This window comes from Anser cygnoides, chromosome 2, assembly GCF_040182565.1.
Source record: "Anser cygnoides isolate HZ-2024a breed goose chromosome 2, Taihu_goose_T2T_genome, whole genome shotgun sequence".
In the NCBI taxonomy this organism is placed as follows: Eukaryota; Metazoa; Chordata; class Aves; order Anseriformes; family Anatidae; genus Anser; species Anser cygnoides.
In genome coordinates, this window is record NC_089874.1 from 130,209,934 (window position 1) to 130,230,503 (window position 20,570).

General features: G+C 40.0%; 2 protein-coding genes across 2 annotated transcripts; one reads left to right on the plus strand and one right to left on the minus strand.

Moving 5' to 3' along the window:
- ELOC (elongin C) lies at window positions 1-14,303 on the minus strand. The gene is made up of 4 exons (XM_048077028.2): window positions 14,166-14,303; window positions 6,961-7,020; window positions 4,674-4,817; window positions 1-2,614 (listed from the first exon to the last, which is right to left on the minus strand). The coding sequence occupies exons 2-4, from the start codon at window positions 6,962-6,964 to the stop codon at window positions 2,424-2,426; spliced, it is 339 nt and encodes a 112-aa protein (XP_047932985.1). The 5' UTR covers window positions 6,965-7,020; window positions 14,166-14,303; the 3' UTR covers window positions 1-2,423.
- Window positions 14,304-14,347: 44 nt separating this feature from the next.
- TMEM70 (transmembrane protein 70) lies at window positions 14,348-18,455 on the plus strand. The gene is made up of 3 exons (XM_048077055.2): window positions 14,348-14,619; window positions 15,135-15,246; window positions 16,366-18,455. Exons 1-3 carry the CDS (start codon window positions 14,491-14,493, stop codon window positions 16,812-16,814), a joined length of 690 nt encoding a protein of 229 aa, XP_047933012.2. The 5' UTR covers window positions 14,348-14,490; the 3' UTR covers window positions 16,815-18,455.
- The last annotated feature ends 2,115 nt before the right edge of the window (window positions 18,456-20,570 follow it).

The window sequence follows — 20,570 nt, forward strand, 5'->3', positions numbered from 1 at the left end:
TTTTAAAAATTTTCAACTTTGAAATTTATTTAGAACTCAGGGGTTAAGCGTGGCAAGTTTCCAATTGTCTGTTAATAGCATACCCATGTCACTACCAAGTAAATTGCACTAATTCCCTCTGCCCCCCTCCCCCTTAGAAATCTGCAGGTTAGTTTGCTTAACAGCCAGTGGTTTTGCAAATAGTGTATTCTAGGACACTACTGCATTTCCTGAGTGTTCAAAGCTTCTGTATGATACATTAAGCTGAAGAAAAAAAACAATGATATTATCATTCAGAAATAAAACAGCTATTTTAACTTACTGCTGAAGTATGGAATCATAAAACGCGATGCATTTTGACAGGAAATTGTTTTGGGTTACTTAAAAAAAAATATTTTATGACATCCTTTTTACTTCAGTTTTAAACTAAACAGTTTTGAGCTTCAACTCATTAATCTCAAGACTATTAAAAATGGCTGGAGAACTTATGATTCGCTCAGACAGAAATGTAGTTGGGACTAAAATATCCATGTCAGTACCCCTTTAACTTTTAGGGTATAGTCCTAGTGGCTCTAACAAAAGCAGCATAACAGGGTATTTCTGGTTTTGTGTTCATTTTTTTTTTTAGTGCTCTTGAAAATGAGTTACTAATAGCACTGACCAGAGTGCTCAAACATAGGATTTCAGACAATCGCTTTGCAGTACACTTCAGCTTTATCATGCAAAACCAATCTAGTTATAAACATCCCCACACTAAACACGATAAATTGTGCCAAAGTATGTGATGTGAATAAACGTCAGCTAATCTATCAACACATTGACATATGTCAGCTTGTCTATCAAGCATTGCTCAAGTCCAGAGTAAGATTTCATTTGTCAGAACTGAACTCCTCCATGGGCAGACTGCATAGTCTATGTATAAAGTTACCAGTTTTTGTATGGAAAACCTCAAAGGTTGTACTTATGTTGGCAATAAGGTTTAGAGAAGAGTTTTAACCCTCTAAATTCACAATCAGTTAATACATCAACGAAGAGGTCCCACCATCTGTCAGCAGGACTTTTCCATAAAAGACCACAATCATTTCTTAATCAAAAATCTGAAGCAGAGACAGCCGATGGAAATGCTAACTACATTGTTCTTGCATCATTTTTCACAATACATTCTCATTTACAGATGACTTTGGCAGAAGGGTTCTTCAGGCTGTGACTGAACAAAAAGCAACTTCTTGTCTCAGTTTAAGCTTTTCTTTTTTTCTTTAAATGGAAATTTGTTTTAAACAAAGAATTGATAGTATAGGCAATTACCAACAGGAATTACCAAGAGGTGATGTGTTTCACTCTAGTATTATGTGAGTGGCTTGCCAATCCTTTTCCTCTAAAATATTTGTAAAAACATTGGAAATAACTATTAAGTTTATTTTTAAAAAAAGCTCTATAAACATCTGCTTAATGCCCTTTCCTTCAAATACAAGACCTCCACATTTCAGGGTCTTTTTTTTTTTTTTTTTTGTGGATTTAAGGGAGAGGTCAGGGAAGAGGTAAAAGATAGGATAACTGCTATCTTTTCAGTTGTTATGATAGAAAATTTGAATGACTACTGCTCTAAAGATTAAATACAGACTTCACATAATCCATCACAACAGCGGAAATAAAACATAACTGAAACCATATAAAATCCATATCAGGTCAAGTGACGGTACATTAAGAATAACCTTACATGTTATACAGAAGGTAATGCAGACACATTAAAAGCCACTGTCAGTATGATCATAGTCTTACTGTACAGACAAGTGACTCAAGTATTTCTAATTACTAAAGGGGAAAAATTAGGTTATAAAAGAAAAATGCATCAAACACACTTTCTTCAAATGTCTATACTATGATTTAAATTAAAAGCCTTAAACATTCTCCTACATACTCCACTTCCAACTTAAATGGAATATTGCTGTCAATATACAAACCTTAGAGGGCACTTCTAATCTAGTTAGTATAACTATGCTAAAGGACAGCTATCTTACAAAGGAGATTAAGTTCAGATGTTTAGAAACTTTAACAGTAAGAGAAAGTTAGAAACTCTAAACAGCTACTTGCGTTTAACTATAATTACCTTTTAGAGAACATTAGACTAAACTCCAGTATTTTATACGGTCATTGTATTAAAAGAAACTTCTACCACACCTAAAGGATAAGGCATAGCCATCTACTAATTGGCATATTTGTTTATTTGTCTCGGTTGTGAAAATGTCCTTATTTGTGTAAGCAGCAAAACAAATTTCAACTGAATGATTGCTATATGCAAAAGGACTGAAGGCAATTGCCTCTGCAGTGAACTTTACAGTTCTCAACAGCACACACGCAACATGCTATCTGAAAAAAGTTACTAACTGAACTACATGTATTAAATACTGAAAAAAGTTTTACATTTTTATTATAATTTATTTTATTTAACAATCTAAGAAGTTTGCAGCCATCAGAAGTTCCAGTGCAATTTCAGGTGCAATTGGGAATTCAGGAATCTCCGTAGAGCTGTTAGTATAGCGGACCTTGTAGGTGAAATACATGCATACTTTGGATAGGACATGGGATGGGATCTCTCTAAAATTCACCTCATTTGTCTCATTTTCTGCAAACTGTCCTGTAGAAGAAAAAAACAACAAACCAAAAATCAGAATCTCAATTCACTGCAAAAATGAAACACTTCAATACACTAATACAAGGCATTCCAAATAGACTTGCAAGGTCCCATATTCCTGGGTATTACACTCTTCAATGCAAAGCAGGATGTGCCACATTCACAGCCCTCAGGAATATGAGGATCCTTTGCATTTAAAAATCTTTGTTCATTTTAATGAAAATATTAATAATATTCTGAAAAACTACACCAGAAATTTAGGTTTAATTCTGATGCTTGCTTTTGATAGGTGCTCTAAAGCTGTAGCACATTCTACGCTGAAGGCCACACTAATAACATTCACAAATACAGGTATCAATCCAAATTTTTAGCTAGCTTTCTCAAGAAAACAAAATCGTTTAATATATATTCCATATTCGCATAGGCACACTTATCAGTTTTGTTCCCTTTGTCACCCCACTATCTTTGAATTTCTTGGACAGTTTCAGTTGAAATGTCAAAAGTTACGTTAACTTGCTGAGCTGTGAGAACAGGCAGGCAGGAGGGAAAGGAAAACCCAAGTATGGGACGAAAGGTTACATATAACAGGGCTTTAGCCCTATTAGATTTGAAGAATTTATCCAAAGATCAAAACTCAAGTATATTTGAACCTTTCTTTTGTGCCCTCTAAGAATGAAATTTAGAAGATATGACATCGTCCCGTTGTTAGTCCCACCGCCATCCTAGTTATCTTTGTAACCGTTTTTCTCATCTCTCAGTTTTAAATTCATTATGCTGACAAACAATACAAAGCCTACTAACATGCACTCCATATTTGTGGGAGACCTAGCAACATGTGGTTACCACTACCTCTATAGGAATCCCTTTCATAGTAACTACAAAACAGAGTTATTTACTAATGTCTACACGTATTTGTGTAGAAGTATCTGAACATATGTACTGAAGCCAATCTGGCTTGAATTCTATTACAGGAACAGTAGGAAGCAACACAAATGTTTGCATATTGAAAATGTCACAATACTGAAGTAGAGAACACATAACCATCAGTGAAATGATGGCCTGTTTAAGTGGACAGCAAAAATGGGTTTGCAAGGAAAATTATTCATCTTGCAAGTATGTATACAACATGTGCTTAAAAGCTGACTCCTTTACAGAGTCAATTTTCTAGCCCTCTAAACAGGATACTTTGCCTTTTACTTCTTCACATTGTTACTGACCATGGAACAAATTCAGAGCAGATCTTGTAACTACTCTTCCTCTTACACACCTGGGAGGCTGACACAGACTGGATCAGACACAATAGATCTGCTACGTATTTTCAAGCACAACCATTACAATGACATTTAGCAGACTATTAAATTGAGAACTTTAATTGCTCAATTTACGCAACTTTGCCCAATTGCTGAGTAATTTCAAAGTATAGTCAGCAAATAGATCCTCCCAGCAACCAGAGGCCCACATAACCTACTGTCCGTCACTCAAGAGACCAAAGATAAATATATGGCATGAGGATAAGGAAAATGGAAAGCACAAATGTTAACTTCTCCCCACTCTCTCCTCCACCATTCAGGCTTTGACAATTAGTTCAGACACTTCTTAAACAGGAGGTAGTCTGATGCATCTAGCAAAACGTGAAGTCTTTCCCTTCTCTAAATTTATCTCCCTCCTTCAAACTTAAGCTAATTTTTGCCATTAAGCTCAGGAACTCCTTGCTATAAGATTCTGTGAATACTCAAAGTTCCACCACAGAGGAGGAACTTTGAAGAGCTACCAACTCTTGTTTGTATTGAATTTGACAGCTGCAACTTTCACACAATGCCCTCAAGTTCTCGTAACAGGGAAAACTAGTAGCAAGAACATCGTAAGATTGCTAGCTGTCCAGAAAGAGAGTCCAATTATATGGTATACAATACTCCACAGAGGTAGACTGTTCCAGTGGAAACAGAACTGTCAGCTTTTGATCAAGTTATTATTTGTTCCAGCTTTCACTCACTACATGATAGACATTTAAGCAGTCCAACAGAGAAAAAGCACATGACGGTATTAAATCTTTTGTACCTACCTGGTCCACTCAACATAGCTTTTATTGTTCCTGATGTTAACGCATGCTCTCTTTTTACAATGAACTCATGGCCATCAGAAGATATTAACTTCACGTACATAGCATCTGGGCCCTCACACCCACCGTATGTTTTCTCTTCTCCATCTATGGTGTAAAACATTAACAGTTTCAGAACACAATAACTGATTCACATTACTAAAAATGCAAGCTGCAGTTTTTCCTGTGACTACATTTGCAGAAGAACCACTGACTACCACCAAAATTAAGACAGAAGAATTTACATATTTGAAGACTTCTCTGAAGAGTTCAGCAACCTATTTAAGAGGAGGAATTATTAGAAAAATGTAGGATTTTTGATTAATATCTCCCCTCTCTCCTCTGTTCATCTCCAAATTCTGACATTTAAAAAATCTATGTAGGAAAGAAATTTCCTTTAGACAAATTCTCAAGTGAAAAGTATGTACTTATTTTAAGAATGTGCTACTTCTTCCATTCACAAAGCTATTGCCATGTCTGCATGCTAGTACTTAACAGAAATTATATAAATACATCTAAATATTTAAAAATACGGACTGCAAGAAAAAAAGAGCTTTTTGAAGAATAGAAGGAATAAAAGCAGTCTAACAAGGTATTTTTGTACTAGAGAAATGAAATAAGATTCATTCCTTCCCCACTGCCCAGTCACATCAAGAGCATTAGTGCACACCTATATCGTGACCTTCGGTGAAAAAGCACCAAAACCAGGGAAATTTGAAAGCCTCCCAGCACCAGTTTGACTATGCTTTTTCTGTTTCCCTTCCCTATCTCACTATGTACCTGCTCCCCGCTTTCACTATAAACCCTAATCTTCCTTCCCTTTTTGTTCACTCATTTATTCTCTCCTAAGTAACAGCACTACCTTTAAGTTGAAAAAACGGTGTTATCGTTGCCACCATTGCGCTGCTCACTCCGTACACTCACACTTTCCCCTTCTTGCACTTGCCCTGCCAGTTCAGGCAGCGTGCTCTCTGGGGCAGGAACCACCGCCTACCTTCTGCCCACATTGTGCTTAGCACTATAGGACCCCGTAGCACCAAGATGACTGCACCTGTACTTGGTCTTCATACAGTGCTGTAAAATGGTGAGTAATGAAGACCACAGTAGTTTTAAAACTTAAAAAAACCACAACTTTTAAAGTGCAAAAACACCCACCAACCCAGTAAATCTACCATTTCTATCATATTCAGACTGGACAGTTAATGCCTTATTTCAAAGACTGTATTTTCTAAGGGAGTCAAGAACTGACATAAGTACAGCTTCAGTTCTATTAAAAATTAATACTTGAACTTAACACTGCACATAAGACTTAATTTTCAGAACAGTATTAATTTTGGCACAGAGGTAAAAATGGAAGTTATGAAAGTTCTTACAGCTTGGAAAAGTGTAACAGAAGAGATCTGTACACTTCTAAAAAAGTAATTTCAATATTTCATGATCGCACGTAGAAGTACGGAAGATAAACCAGAGACTACAAACTTGATGTTTGACTGTTAGTGTTGTTTCTCCTTCTGACAAAATAAAAATAGAAATTACATTAATTATAATATATTGCCTTTCATTGTATATAGTGCTATAGCAAATGCAATATTCCCCCCAGTCAATTAAGTTGCTTTGTGAATTACAAGTTAAAATAGAATTACCGTAGAGTTATTGCCAATTTTAAGAAAGTATCGTCAAGTGCCAAAGAAGCTAAAATACTTTCAGGAAAAGTGTAGCTAAATCCAGAATCTGTCCAACTTTGTTTCATTAACCATCATTTGTAGTGAGACAGATAATGACAGTTTCAGACAATTAGTCAAGTCTCACACACACTGTAATTTATCAGTCAGTGCTTATTATGATCTCTCAGCCAGAATTAGACAGGCTGACCTTAGTAAACAAAGAATATTTAAGTCAGTATATAGTGAAATTTTCCTGTCCCCTATCTAGAAGTCTTTTGCTACAAAACCTAAAGGTATCCTATTTTAGCATATACATTTTCATCAATAAACATGTTAAGCTCAATGAAATTTACTGTTTGATAGATACGCTCTGAACAAATTGTTCAATGAACAAACATTCACTTGAGAAAATCCTCTTCAAAAGAAAAAAACATCTGTAGGAAATTCCACTGAGGTTTCAAACTACAAGAAAAATTAGTGACAGGATCAACATTTAAAGTCTTATAATTCACCTTCTCTACCAGAGTAAGAGAGAAAATGTTTCACATAGGGAACAACAACAACAAGTCTAAGAAAAATCAACTTACCCATTCTCTTCTTATAAAAAAATTATTTCTTTTCAACAGCAGCTTTTGCAATAGGAGCGTCTGAAAAACACAAATGGCAATATTTGCAGTCAGTAGTCCGATTTCTTACGTCAGCATTAGTTACAGGCTTTTATATTACTATAAACACTAATAAATGAAAGAACAACGATATACAACATGCAATTTCACGAACACTTAACAAAGTTTACTTGTTTTGTTTTTGTTTGTTTGATTTTTGCTATCCAGATATCCCTACCCGCTCGCCACATTCTAGAATCTCTAAACTGTAGCTTTTGGAAGAAAATGTTCCCTTAAGGTTTTTAAAAGCCTTTGACTTTACGGACAGTTACTTCAGGAGCTTATTACTTTTATTACTATGGACACCACCTGTGCAATGGTAGTGGGGAGGTAAAGAAGGCAAGTTCTACCACAATACAGAAGGCACTTAAGAGACTGACCAGTCTGTCCACAGGAAAAAAGATGCCAGAGAACAGCTCAGTACGATGTGAATAGAGGAGGTAGATTTATCATACAGGTGTCCCGGTATTCAGGAGAGACCTCGACAAGCTGGGGAAAGGGGCCAGCAGGAATCTCCTGAAGTTCATCAAAGGAAAAGGCACCTTTGGAAGAACTGCAAAGTAGCACATGCAACAGCACTGCCTGGGGGCTGACCGGTAGGACAGCAGCTTTGCAGGAAGAGACCTGAGGGTGCTGGCGGACACCGCGTTGAACACGTGCCAGCAACGTGCCCTTGCAGCAAAGAAGGTTGACAACAAACCAGGCTCATCCCAGGCTGCTCGAGGAGGCGTGCTGCTGGCAGGCTGAGGGAGGGCATCCTTCCCTTCTGCTCGGCGCCAGTGGGACACATCTGGAGTCTGGGTCCTCTGTACAAGAGGGACTGAAGGGCGTCCTGCAACCGACCTCAAAGATGCGCAAAGGATTGGAGCGCCTGTCACATAAGGAGAGGCTGAGAGAGCCGGGACTGTTGAGGCTGGGGAAGAGAAGGCTCAGGGAGCAAGCTAATCAGTGTGCACTAAATACCTGGCCTTCCAACCTGTCCTTCCTAGAAGACTGACGGTTCCCGACACAGACGCCAATGTCACCTAGATAATCTACTTCGGATATTTAATGCAGGTATTTGCGTGGTATGGAGCCAGGAGCTCCATACCTTAAAAGCTGACACACAGCCTGCTGCAGACATTTTTTGCCACGGAAATGAATCTGAAGGGTGACAGAAACAGAACGCTTATTTGCATAACAAATCCAGTATTTTCAGACTCAACATACATTTCTTTACACCAAACTGCATCTCTGCTGAGGAAAAGAAAGCTTTGGAAGAGAAATTCCACCCACCTGCTGTCCTAAAATTCCTTTCATGTCTGCAGCTCTCTCCAAACATTAACCCAGCACAAATCAATGACATCCTGTTCTGTGCCCACAGGTCCAGGAAAACACGACCAGCGATTCTGGTTGGTTTCCCAGCTGACACCTGGGGTCAGGGGCAGCACAGAGACCAGTAAGGATTCTGGCAATTCATTTCACTGCTTCAAAAAGCAATGAGCAACAGCAGAAGCATGAACTGCAATTACAGTAAAGGACCCCAGAGCAGGAAGGTGTGAAAAAGCAGAATAGAGACTGCTTCCCACATCTTCTCCCTCCTATAGCTGTGGTAAAAACTTAGCAAAAAAAAATGTAAGCAAGTTGAGGAGGGAGCTGAAAGATCTGGAGGAAGTTTTACAGAGATTCCTCAGCAAAGTCAAAAAGAATTACACCTTTAGGAGATGCAGCCCCGCGCTATTGCAGATCGCTTCACTTCTCAAGAGTACTTTGGTGCTGAGTGTGCTGATTTGTTCCAGCTCTCTTTTTCACAACTACTCTGTGCAAGCAAGCATGAAAACAAGTATGAAATAATCTGAACGGGTCCTCAAGCTTTCACGAGAAGGCACTTTGTTAAGTACACCTCATCAACCTACACATGCATTACCAGATTAAATAATGGTTTTTCGGTATCTGTGGAACACTGAGCAAAAAGCATCCTCTGTCTACACTGCTGTTGTCTTTGAAAATTATCCCAACTTGACCAAAATGTCTCCAAATATTTTATTTTCCCATTGGTATAATGCAAATCTTCTACCAGGTGAGAAGTTCCTGTACATCAGGCACAATCAAGAATGCCCTTTGAGAGCCAATTTGTGTAGACTGTCAAACCCCAACATCGAACGTTAAATGCCCTTGTCATTTTCAAAAATTCCAGTAACTCCTGCAAGCAAATTACATTTGGATGCTGGAACTGTGGCAGCACAAAAGCTGACGACATCTTTCACCTGTTTCAGCAGGTTCTGTAAATGGAAATCAAGCATCCTGAAGAGTATCTGTTACTCAGGAACAGAAAGGATACCTTACATTGTTACTCCTGTTTCACAGAAGAGAGCATCACTTCTGCTACCCCTTTCTCTAGCCACAAAACCTTCCCGTACACTCCAAGAGAGTAGTGAAACTGCTTGTTTTTATGAATAAGCATAAGTGATGCCATCCATACCAGTGGATGTGCTGCTGAAAATAAAGCGTGCCTCGGTTTCCAATACAAATAATGCCACTAAATACAGGCATAAGGTCAGGCTAGTTCGTGGGAACGCAATTACATTAACACTTCCCAAGGTGAGAGCATGATTTGAGGGGCACATTAAACCTTGGGAAACGAAACAATGTCTACAGCAAAATATTAGAGCTATGGAGAAAAACGCAGTGATCATTTTAATAACATCAAATGAAATGTGCTATCATATGATTAGAGACAAAAAAACACAGGTATTAACACCTAAGGGGGGAAAAAAAACATGATCAGGCTTAGTGGTTAATTGTATGAAATATAAAGGAAAACAGGATACAAGTTGGCATGCTGGACTAGCTAATACCTAAAGCCCAAACCAGTCATTTCCCTGAAAACAGGAAAGGAGGGCTAATTAGATGCAATCTGGACTAAGCAAATCATTTGGGGTTAAATAAATGGTGTAAGAGGATAATCTTAAAAGGAGAAAAACTGTCCAACAATACCATGTGATGTTGCAAACGTGGAACATTTGGACTGCAAAAGAACTACTATTTTCTCCAAAAATGATACAAAACTTGTTATTTTAACAATGTTGCCAGAGGAAAAAAAAAAAAAAAAAGACAGGCTAAGATGAGAGAAGTGGAAGGCACTGCAGCAGAAGGGGAACAGAGCGTCACACCAAGTGACCGGTCTTGAAAAACGGCACACTAGAAGCTACACGAAATGAAACTATGAAATGCAAGAGCCCTGCACGTAAGGACTGACTTCTTTTACATAGCCACGACTCATCATTTGGAAGTGTTAGTCTTTCTGTGGTCAGCTATAAGCTGATGCAGCTCTGAAGTATTTAAAAAAAAAAAAAAAGGAAGGGGGGGAGGGTGGAAGCAAATTCAAATCAAGGAACTTTTTGCAACAGAGACAGGGAAATATTAATGCTGTTGTACCACACATGGGTGACAACTTGTCTGGAGTATCACATGCAATTCTGATTACCTGTTTTCAAGAAAAAAGTTAAAATTGGAAAAACTACAGAAAGGAGATAATGACGTGACCAAAGAGGCTGTAAAAGAAAGAGAAATTGAAAGTCTTGCTTGCTCAGCTTAGCAAAACAAAACTGGAATTAAGATAAATATAACAATTCATTAAAAGGATAAACAAAGAGGGAAAGGCATTTCCAAGATTATTCCTCAGTTTAAGGCTAACAAATGAGCATAAACTAACAAAGAATAAAGTTTCTATCACAGCTCCACAATCCAAGTTTGGTTCTGAATACAGAACAAAAATAACATTGCATTGCTAAAAGCAGAAGACGCAGAAATCCTACCTACTTGTAAGAAAAAAAAAAAAAAGACCATACATTCCACTGTATGACACATTCAACTTGCAAGGAAGGGACAGAGCTTGGTTTCACTCTAGTTCTTGCTATCACAGAATCAATAAGGTTGGAAAAGACCTCCAAGATCACCTGGTCTAACCATACCCCTACCACCTACGTCACCCACTAAACCACGTCCCTAAGCACCACGTCCAAAATTTCCCTAAACACCCCCATGGACGGTGACTCCACCACCTCCCTGGGCAACCCGTTCCAATGCCCGACTGCTCTTTCTGAGAAACAGTGTCTCCTCATTTCCAACCTGAACATCCCCTGGCACAACTTGAGGCCATTCTCTCTTGTTCTGTCACTAGTTATCCTGACATAACATATCACTTCTGAAAAATATAATTGTGGATGTTAGGAGTATAGGTTTACTTCTGACAAAATATGGTAAGCAAAGAGCATGGAAGGATCATAGCGTCAATGCAAAAAGAGAGCAGGAGAACAGAGAAAGAAAGGAAAACAAGAAACCTGGGAAAGCTAAAAAAGCAGTAACAAACTGTTAGCATCTATTGCTTCCTCTTCCGGATTAAGAAGCGTTCAATGTGTCAGGACACATTGTGAAGATTTGAACATACTGCTGCTTGAAATGATTTTGTGAAAACCATCTTCTTTCCAACAACTACACCCAAGTTATCTGAGACAGTACTAACATGATCCCACGCACGCCACAGCCTGTTTTCTTCAATTAACGCACTGTTTCATAAGCTTACAGAAAAGTTTGTGGGAACAGCAGATGATTTACACCTTGGGGTAGAATATAGCTAAGTATCATAAACCACGATAACTAAACAACACAAGGCAAGTGTTCTCGTTAGCATGTTTAAATATGTTCTTGTCCTCCTCATAACCCTAAGCAGAAATAGCGTGGTACAGCGCGTTTGGTTTGACTTCTCTCTCCTGTTTCTCTTGAAGCATCAAGTGGAAGAACAACAACAACAACAAACAAAAATGTCCACGACCCTCCTAGCTTACTGCCAAAGCTGCACGCTTGTCTCCCAGGCTTCCCACCATTCTCAGAGTACCTATACAAGTATACCCTGTATGTCTACAAGACTGAAATGCACCTGGTGAGCGTATCTTCATTCAACTGAACACGTGCAAAAACAGATTCCAGAACCCCAACGTTTTAATTCAGTTAGCATAAGAAGCTTAAATGGACACAAACACTTGCAAGCACTCAGATTCTTTGCTCCCGCAGAAAACTCTCTAAAACTCAGACTCTGGTGCAGGTTAACTCAAATGGCTTCCAGTTCTTTGCTGTGTAATGCAGACACACACAGGGCTTTTGCACGCTTCAGTTGGTGACATTTCTGCATTCTACGTGATCAACTTTTTGGAAGGTGTGGGGCAAATAACACAAATGCCTTCACAACTCCTGGGTTAGTTGAGAAGTCAAACGTGAAAATTTTCTGGGTGTCATTTGTGTATCAGGAAGAGTTATTCAGTAAACAAAGGCTCTTGTGTGCTAGAACAGTAGTCTCTTACTGTTTAATCCTAAACTCTAGTTCTATTCTAGATCCTATACACTATTCCGTTTAAAAATACCACTCTTCAGTTTAGCACTTTTGTTCAGGACACACCAAAAAAATCATTAATGTAAATAAGGATTGAAGCATACTTAGAAAAACCATGAAAGAAAATTGGTACACGACGATTTCTCAAGCAGCTGGTTCACCATCCCATGCTTGTGCACTACAGTTCCAACATTCAGGGACAAACCGTCAGGAAGGTGCACTGAAAGTGAACGCTAGTTCAGACAAGCAGGAGATGAGCCAGGACTCTGCCTGCGCATGGAGTATCAAAGACCTCGCTTTATTTAAGATACACTTTTTCAAAGAAAGCTTTCCTTTCCAGTAATTACCAAGAAAGAAAAAAAGGGGTTATTGTTTTCTTCCTAACGTACAATAAAAGTCCTGATTACTGTATACCTCTTGCTACTGGGGGGAAAAACAAGCTGATAGCATATTCCATTTTTTTTCTTTATATGGCACAGATTTCTGCCCTCTCATTATAAGCATTCATCAAAACCTACTGTTATGCAAACTACCCTACAACAAAGATGACTAAATACTGAAACCTTCCAGATAAAAGAAAGCTTGTCCTACATCCAAATTCCTTTATTTTAGGATTACAAAAACGCATCATCTGAAGCTAAGTAAGTTTTCCAAAGATATGAATTTGTCCCCACACAAACCATAAGGGGCATAAGCATGAAGACAAATATATCAGAAGAATAAACACAAATGTGGGAGACAGAAGAGAATTAGAGAATCATCTGGATCTCTTCACTGTACCAATATTAAGTCTTTAAATTCAGACTAGAAGAAAGCAGCTAAACGTGTTCGTCACCCATTCTAGTATGAAAAAAATAAAATCTCAAATGACTTTTCTCTGATACAACAAGAAAAAACTGCCAAAAGTGCTTACAGTTTCTAAAGGTTATCTATCCTAAGCTTCCCAGTGTTGATGGGAAATCTTAGGGAAAAAATGATTTACACTGCTTCAAAACACTGGATAGCTGATCTCCAGACGTATTACGGAAAAATTAGCACTTATTCTCCCCGAAGTAACTCTTGATTTAATGAACAGTGTTTCGTTCCCAGCAGTGTTTTTGTCTGTAGTACGGCAAAAAGAGGAAACTTGCGTACAGAAAAGAATATTCACGAACGCGGGCACAAAGTTGCTCTTGCTCTGAAGGCACCTCAGCTGTCTGCTACTTGCATTTTCCTGGCCTCCTTCCAAACTGAACTTTTGCGAGCGACCCGCCGCAAAGCCGAGTAAACAGAAGGGAAGCCCACGACTATTTAGGCGTCCCTATTGCGCAGGGCTTGCTCATACCGCGATCTACGACACCGAACGCCTTTACTGAAGCCCCTCCGGATAGCGCTGCGCGTTATAGGACAGCGCCGGCCGTCGGAGGTGCCTGCTGGTGTCACGCCGCCCCTCCCCACGCGTGTGCCTACAGCCAGCGATATCTCACCGGCGTGACAAGCCCTCCCGGAGGGGCAGGCTCTCCTCAGCAGCACGACTCCCCTCCTACCCCCGGGCGCTGAGGGAAGCCGGGCAGCGGCCACCTACAACCGGGCCCCCCTCCCGGCGGCGGCGGCGTCGACACCTCCGGGAGGCTCCCACCCGCCTCCAGCCTCCGCCTCCCCCCACCCCAGCACCGGGAGGGACCTGCCGGAGGCCGAGGCCCTGTCCCCGAGCTCCGGGAGGGCCCCGAGGGCTCCCCCGGGCTCCCCCCGGCCCGGCCCGGCCCCGCCGCCCCCTCACCCGTCGGCGCCGCTCCCTCCGCCCCGCTCGCAGGGCCCCCGCCGCCTCGGGCCGAGCGCTTCCGCCAGGGCACGGCGCAACTTCCGCTCCCCCGCGCCCTGCCCTTGGAAGGGAACGAGGCCGCCCGGCTCCCGCCATGCCGCGCGGCGGCGCGCAAGGCACGCTGGGGGATGTAGTTTCCCCTGGGTGGGGGGGGCGGCCGCCATGTTAGGAGCGGGGCGGCGTTGCGCGGCACACGGGGAGCTCTCCGTGGGTACCGGGCGGCGCCTGCCTGCCGGGGGAGCCTGAGCGCGGGGCTGCGCCGCCGGGGAGGCGGCCCGCCGACATGCTGCTGCTCCGAGCTGCCGCCTGCTGCCGCCGGGCCGCCTCCGGCCCCGCCTGGCTGCGGGGGGCCGCCGCGCACCGAGGGCCGCCCGCCGCCTGCCGCCGCCGGGACAGCGCGGGGGGGCGGCAGGTATGGGGGGGAGATCTGCCGGGGGTGGCGGGCCTCGGCCTCGCAGCGTTCTCCTTTCTGAAAAGAACGGGGAAAATACAGGAAGGGAGGTTTTGGCGCAGACACGTGGGGTAAACCGGGGAGCTGCTGGGGATCGCCGGGCAGCGAGGCTGGGGCGGCTGGGGTTCCCTCTGCAGTCTCGCTTGGTGCTAAATGTGTGCTGTGGAGTCGTGGGCTTGCACCGGGATTTTAAGAGTTGCGGGTTTGGGAGGCCTTCTTGCAAGCCGTGTATAAAAGGGGTGCGAGTTTAACGTTTGTACATCACTGTGTCGATATTTAATGCTGCTTTGAAATAACTAGTTGGAACATCATAAAAATAACGAATCAATATATTATTTGAAATTTCTGTATGCCTCATAGTATGTACCCTAACCTTAATTCCTAATTCAGGATGCTGGGAGTAGCTTCAGGACAAGGAGAAGCCTTTGTGAAGTGCAGATTGGTACTGATGTTTGTTGCTTGCTCTCGTCCTCCAGGTTACGTCTTTCCAAGCACTGGCTGTTCGCAGCCTCAGCACATCCGCCCCTCCTGACCACCCAGAACACGGAAGATTAGTTTATAAAGGAAACTTGGCAAAGGCGGTGTTTGGTATGTGACTTGAAGAGATTTGCTCTTCTTTTTTTGTGTTTTGTTTTTGTTTGTTTGTTTAAAAACTTTTAAATGCAACATTATAAAACTGAATGTTCTTTCTATCTCTGCTAAAACCCAAATCCTCTGTACAGAAAAAAAAAATCTTGTTGTCATGCTTGATTTTATGCTTCTCCACCATGTAACAATTAATGTTAACAATTTTTCTATATTTCAGTTAATTTTAGGTCTGCGGGGAGTTTTGATAGTACAGTGCAACTCTGTAATCCCTCAGCCTGCTTCTTTTTCTCTTGCAGCCTGTGGAGTGCATTTCTCAACCCAGGAGACAACAGAGACTAGCTGTAACTGATATTCATGTTCTGTATGCTTTTGAACGTTACTGAAATGTCTCTGAAGTAGGCACATACTATGATGTAAAGTGCTGTCTGTAGTAAGACTTCTGTTAATCTTCTTTGACCAGCTAATGTTCCAAAGACCTAGTGAAAAGTAGTCCATTGAGTGTATTCTGTTAGGTGTTTTTGAAATGAAGGAAAAATGACGTACTTAATTTCCACAGCATTCTTAGACTACTGGTTCTTACGGTGGCTCAAGGACTGGGGGTGCTCCACAGCGGTGGTTACTGTCTTCCAAGTTGTACGCAAAGATGGCTGTGGAGTACTTGTTAGTATTGATTAAGCTAGATTTTTCAACTTTCAGCACAGTGGGGGACAAAGCAAACTTTTCTTTGTAAAGCACATTGAATGTCTATTTTGGCTGCTGGGGAAGGGAGAGATGCCTGGCCATATCTGTGGTGATTACTCCTGCCTGTGAGGTGAAAACTTCATACTTGTGCATAATTGCATAATAGCTGAGTTCATCATAGAAATAGAGATAGCTTCTAGCTTTGGTAAACCCAGTGTGAATATATAAACAAACCGTAACAGTAGAAGGAAGAGAGTACTGAGTTTCCCGGTTCTTGTGAATGGCTTCTTGTATTAGAGAGTTTTTTAAAAAGTGGATTTTCAATAACTTTATCAGTTCAAGTAATGACATAAATTTATAGTAGCAGACCGTGTGCAATTGCAGAGATGATTTTACTCCTAAGTATTAACCTTGGTTTTCTCTTCTTGTTTTATGTAGGTGTGAGGTTTTTCTCTTACTCCACCAGCGTATTCAACCTGTTCATGGTGCCCTACATCATGCTCAAAACTGGCATTGGATTTGATAGTCTGCTTATACAAGCTGCATTTTATGGGTTGATAGGGTTTTTTACATTTGTAACTCCGGTCACTTTGCATATCCTTACAAAAGGCTATGTGATTCGACTCTATTACAAAGAGGAAATGGACACCTATACAGCTATTACATACAATGCAATCTTGACAGAAAAAGTGACTGTCTTCCATCAGAAAGATGTGAAGATTCCAGACATCACCAAGATGTTTACAACGTTTTATGCTAAAACTAAATCAATGCTTGTTAATCCGCTGCTTTTCCAGAATCCTGAGGATTTTAACCGTCTCATGGGCTATGACAAATCCTTATATTTTGATTTTGAGGAGGAAAAGGAAAACAGTGAAAGTAAATAACTTGAAGATAGGAATGTCACTTATTGTTTATGGTGCAGAGCTATATATGGAAAAGCATGTTATGTTCTGTTATATTAAGTATCAGGTAACATTTGAGTTCCCCAAATGTGTTTTGGAATGTACTGAAAAAAAAGGTTCTAAACAATGTGCAGTCTTTCTTCAAAGTTAATGACACAAAACATGCTAAAAAATGCTTATGTCTGTCTTGTGCTTGCTGTTCTTGATTTAGTTTTTATTATTAACTATCCAGGAGAACGGTAAAATTCATGGGCTGTGCTGCAAACTCACAATCTCTGTTGTGAAATTCATATTAAAAAAATGATCATTTATTACCTGTCAAGTTTTTAAGATTAGAGAGAAATTGCATTTAATGCAAAAAGATAGGGCTCTTTTTTTTTCTTTTTTTTCTTTTTTCCTCCTGATGCTGCTCTTCATACCCAGAGTGGTATTGGCTTTTACTTAGCCAGGAAGAGTCTTCCGAAAGCAAACAGGTATTGTTACTAGTTCCTTTTAGAGGTCTGGGGGCCTCTGGAGAAGTTAGAAGGAACAGCTGAGTCACAGCAAGGTATAGTCACAGGTACTAAATGGTGTTTTAAGATAGAGTCCCATTCCCAAGGAACAGTGCTCCCAGATACGGAAAACAAGTAGCCTGTCTTTTCTGTGTGTACTTAGGGGAGCGTGTTAGTATAAGAACTGTGCTGTGAAAATCCTGTCAAAGCATGCTGTATTTGGACCAACTTAAAATACTAGCAGCTACTGGTTGAAATGGACTCATTCACCATTTGTGAAAGTTGGGGATGCAGAAGGAAATCTCTGATAGAATACTGTTTAGAGCTTGTGCCTTAAAAAGTATACGTCTTGATTTTTAGGTCCGCAAAGAAAGACATCTTTAATTCAAGTAAAGAGCATTAGATCTTTTCATGTGATTGGATTGCTTAAATTAGTTTTGCACTCTGAATAAGTGAAAATTGGATTTAAATGTTTTTAATCCAAGGAGAAGTTTGACACACAAACTGACAAGTACTTGTATAAAAATAATGAAAGTCCTAAATATTTTCAGACTTAAAAAATTGCTGAATCAGACAAGAATACATGCAGAATTCAAATTGATCCTTTCATATTGGCAGTTTACTTTGTAAATCTGATGCTTGCTACTAATTCCTGATTAGTCATCCTGATCCTGTGAATAAAGAAAAAATAATTAGGAAACATCCGTACAGGTGGTTATAAGTTCTAGCCAAGGAAAAGATGTATTTAAAAGTCTAAATGTATTCTAAAACTATGATTCCAATTTCTTCTTGTAGGTTGACACTGTAGATAATTTTAAAATACCTGTGTTTTTAAATATTGTTCTTACTCTTGAAACCACTCTTGATATAATTGCTAATTAAAAAGCAAATCAGTCCATTGAGTTATTTCTGAGGCACATTTGTGTTGGAACAGCTTTCATTTGAAAAGCCTTATCTAACCCCGTTAAGCCAGTATCACTCGGTAGGTAAGCGGTAATATACAAAAACGTATTCAGTGCGTCATAGTGAAGACAGGAGGCCAGTAACAAGCAATTCTGATCACTTGGTTGTATTACTTGTTCTCAGTGAAGTGATGTTTTACACCTAATTAAAAAATTGTTCATTCTTTCCATGTCTGTGCCCATTCTCTTCTTTTTGTGCTCACTTATGATGTTCATCATCTTTAAATGCCAAGTAGAGAGGGAACAGGAACTCTTAAGTAATATCAAAATCCTCAGACTTTCTGACTGGTAAGAATTTTCACTGTTGAAATTTGGTATCTTGCTGAGTCAGATTTAAGCAGCAATAATAAGAGGCAAAAAAAGTAGAGGCAGTAAACATCATTTCTTCTACCTGTTTGTCTCCTGACAGTGAAATGCAAGTTCAGTGAGTAAGTGGCTTCTGAAAGATAGATGATTTAAAATAAATAAATGTGCAGGTTTTTAGCAGCAGGTAGATGACAATTCTGGCCACGATGCAGTCTCAGAAGAATATGTTATACTACCAAATGTGCACCTTGAAAATAGTGGTAATTCCATAGCTTTCTATTAAAAGTACTTTTATATTAAAATGTGATCTTACTAAAATTTGAAAAGAGTTTTTGCTTTCCAGCACTGGCAAAGGTCAAACTTACTAGAGATGCACAGTATTCCATTGGGTCTGCAATTTATTTGCTGCTAACTTGGCAAACTCTGAATTCAGGAAACAAACTCCAAATCTTCGAATCATATTTCTTTTTATGGTCACCAAATAAATAGGCCTTTGACCTGTTAGCATTTGACTGTCCTTGTGTATAATTCCAGGATTCTCAGACTTGACTGTTTTTGCAATTTTTACTTGCAGTGTGTACTTGAACATATGTAACTGGTTTAGATCCCTTGTGGAACTTGCTGAGACCAGAAGAGACTAGTACTCAAGCAACAGTAGCTCATTCTTCACATTAGCAACAAAATGAAGAAATGGAAATGTAATCCAAAAACACTTCTTGATGCATTTCTATTTTACTTTGAGTACTGAATAGCCTGTCTTGATGCAGATATTTCAGTTTAGATTGCTGTTACACTCCACTTGCAGAACCAATCCTTCTATTGTACTATGCAATCTCAAGGTACTGAAGTTCAGATGCGTTCCATAGTGCACTGAGTGCATTTCCAAGTGGGAAGCTGAAATTTTTGCTGTCCTAAGCTAAGAAATGTGCATAAAGCAAAACAGGCCATCCTGCTACTAACAAATTCTGCAAGAGAATTGATTATAGCGTGAGTGTTTCAGTAAACTGAGATTGCTTTTAAGTCATTCCTAGTGCCAGATTTAAATTTTTTTTTTTTTATTTAAGTATCGGCTCCGTATTCTTCACAGTTCTGTTTTGCGAACTACCGTTTTCTTCTTTATTTTTCTTCAGTTTTATATATTTGGTGAAAAGCAGTTCTAATTGCAAAGGTTTTCCTACCTGTTAATGTTTTCATCCGTGGTAATTACTGGTGTTTTTGCTGGTGCAGGTAACTCATGTACAACATGGAAGAAAAGTAATTTGTAAAACCTGGTGCTTATACACGTGGGTAGAGATTCCGAAGGAAATACTGATGTAGAAGCCCAGTCTTCTAAAATAGATGCTCTACAAGCTGTCATATTTGCAAAGCTACACCTACCCTGGAAGTTGTCAGCTCCTGCAACCTTTCAGTGCTAACCCATCACTTGGTACTAGCAGCTGGGTCTCACATCTTACTCAAGCTAGTACTAGTTTTTCTCAATCTGGTGTGAATAGCAGGAACACATGAAATGACTCAAGCCTTCTTCCTAGACACTCGCTTCCTATCTGCATCCAGCCTTAAGAGCTTCCACAGAAGGTCGTAGATGACTGCTGTTTTCCCTAGGAAAGGGAAAGTGCAGATTTTTCTTTAGAGCCTCTGACTACATGGTGTTCTCTTGCCATTCTCTTTTTCTCAAGTTTTTGGCTTTGTCGAAAATACTACTCTTTACTACCTCTCTGTTCTTAATTATAAAGTACTATGCTTCCTGTCTTTTATTTTTTGTAAATTAAATTATCCCACAATCTTCAGCCTTTTCTTGCACGTGTAAAATGTTCTGATCAGAAAATTATCCCCTTCTGATACTGCAAAGAGAAACCTTTAAAGCCCTGAGGTACTTCACACTCTCAACCACACTCCTAAAATTAAAAGGTAGCTAGTTTCACTGGAGCATGCTTTAATACAAACCAAAGTCATTGCATGGGCAAAGATGAAGAAAAGCT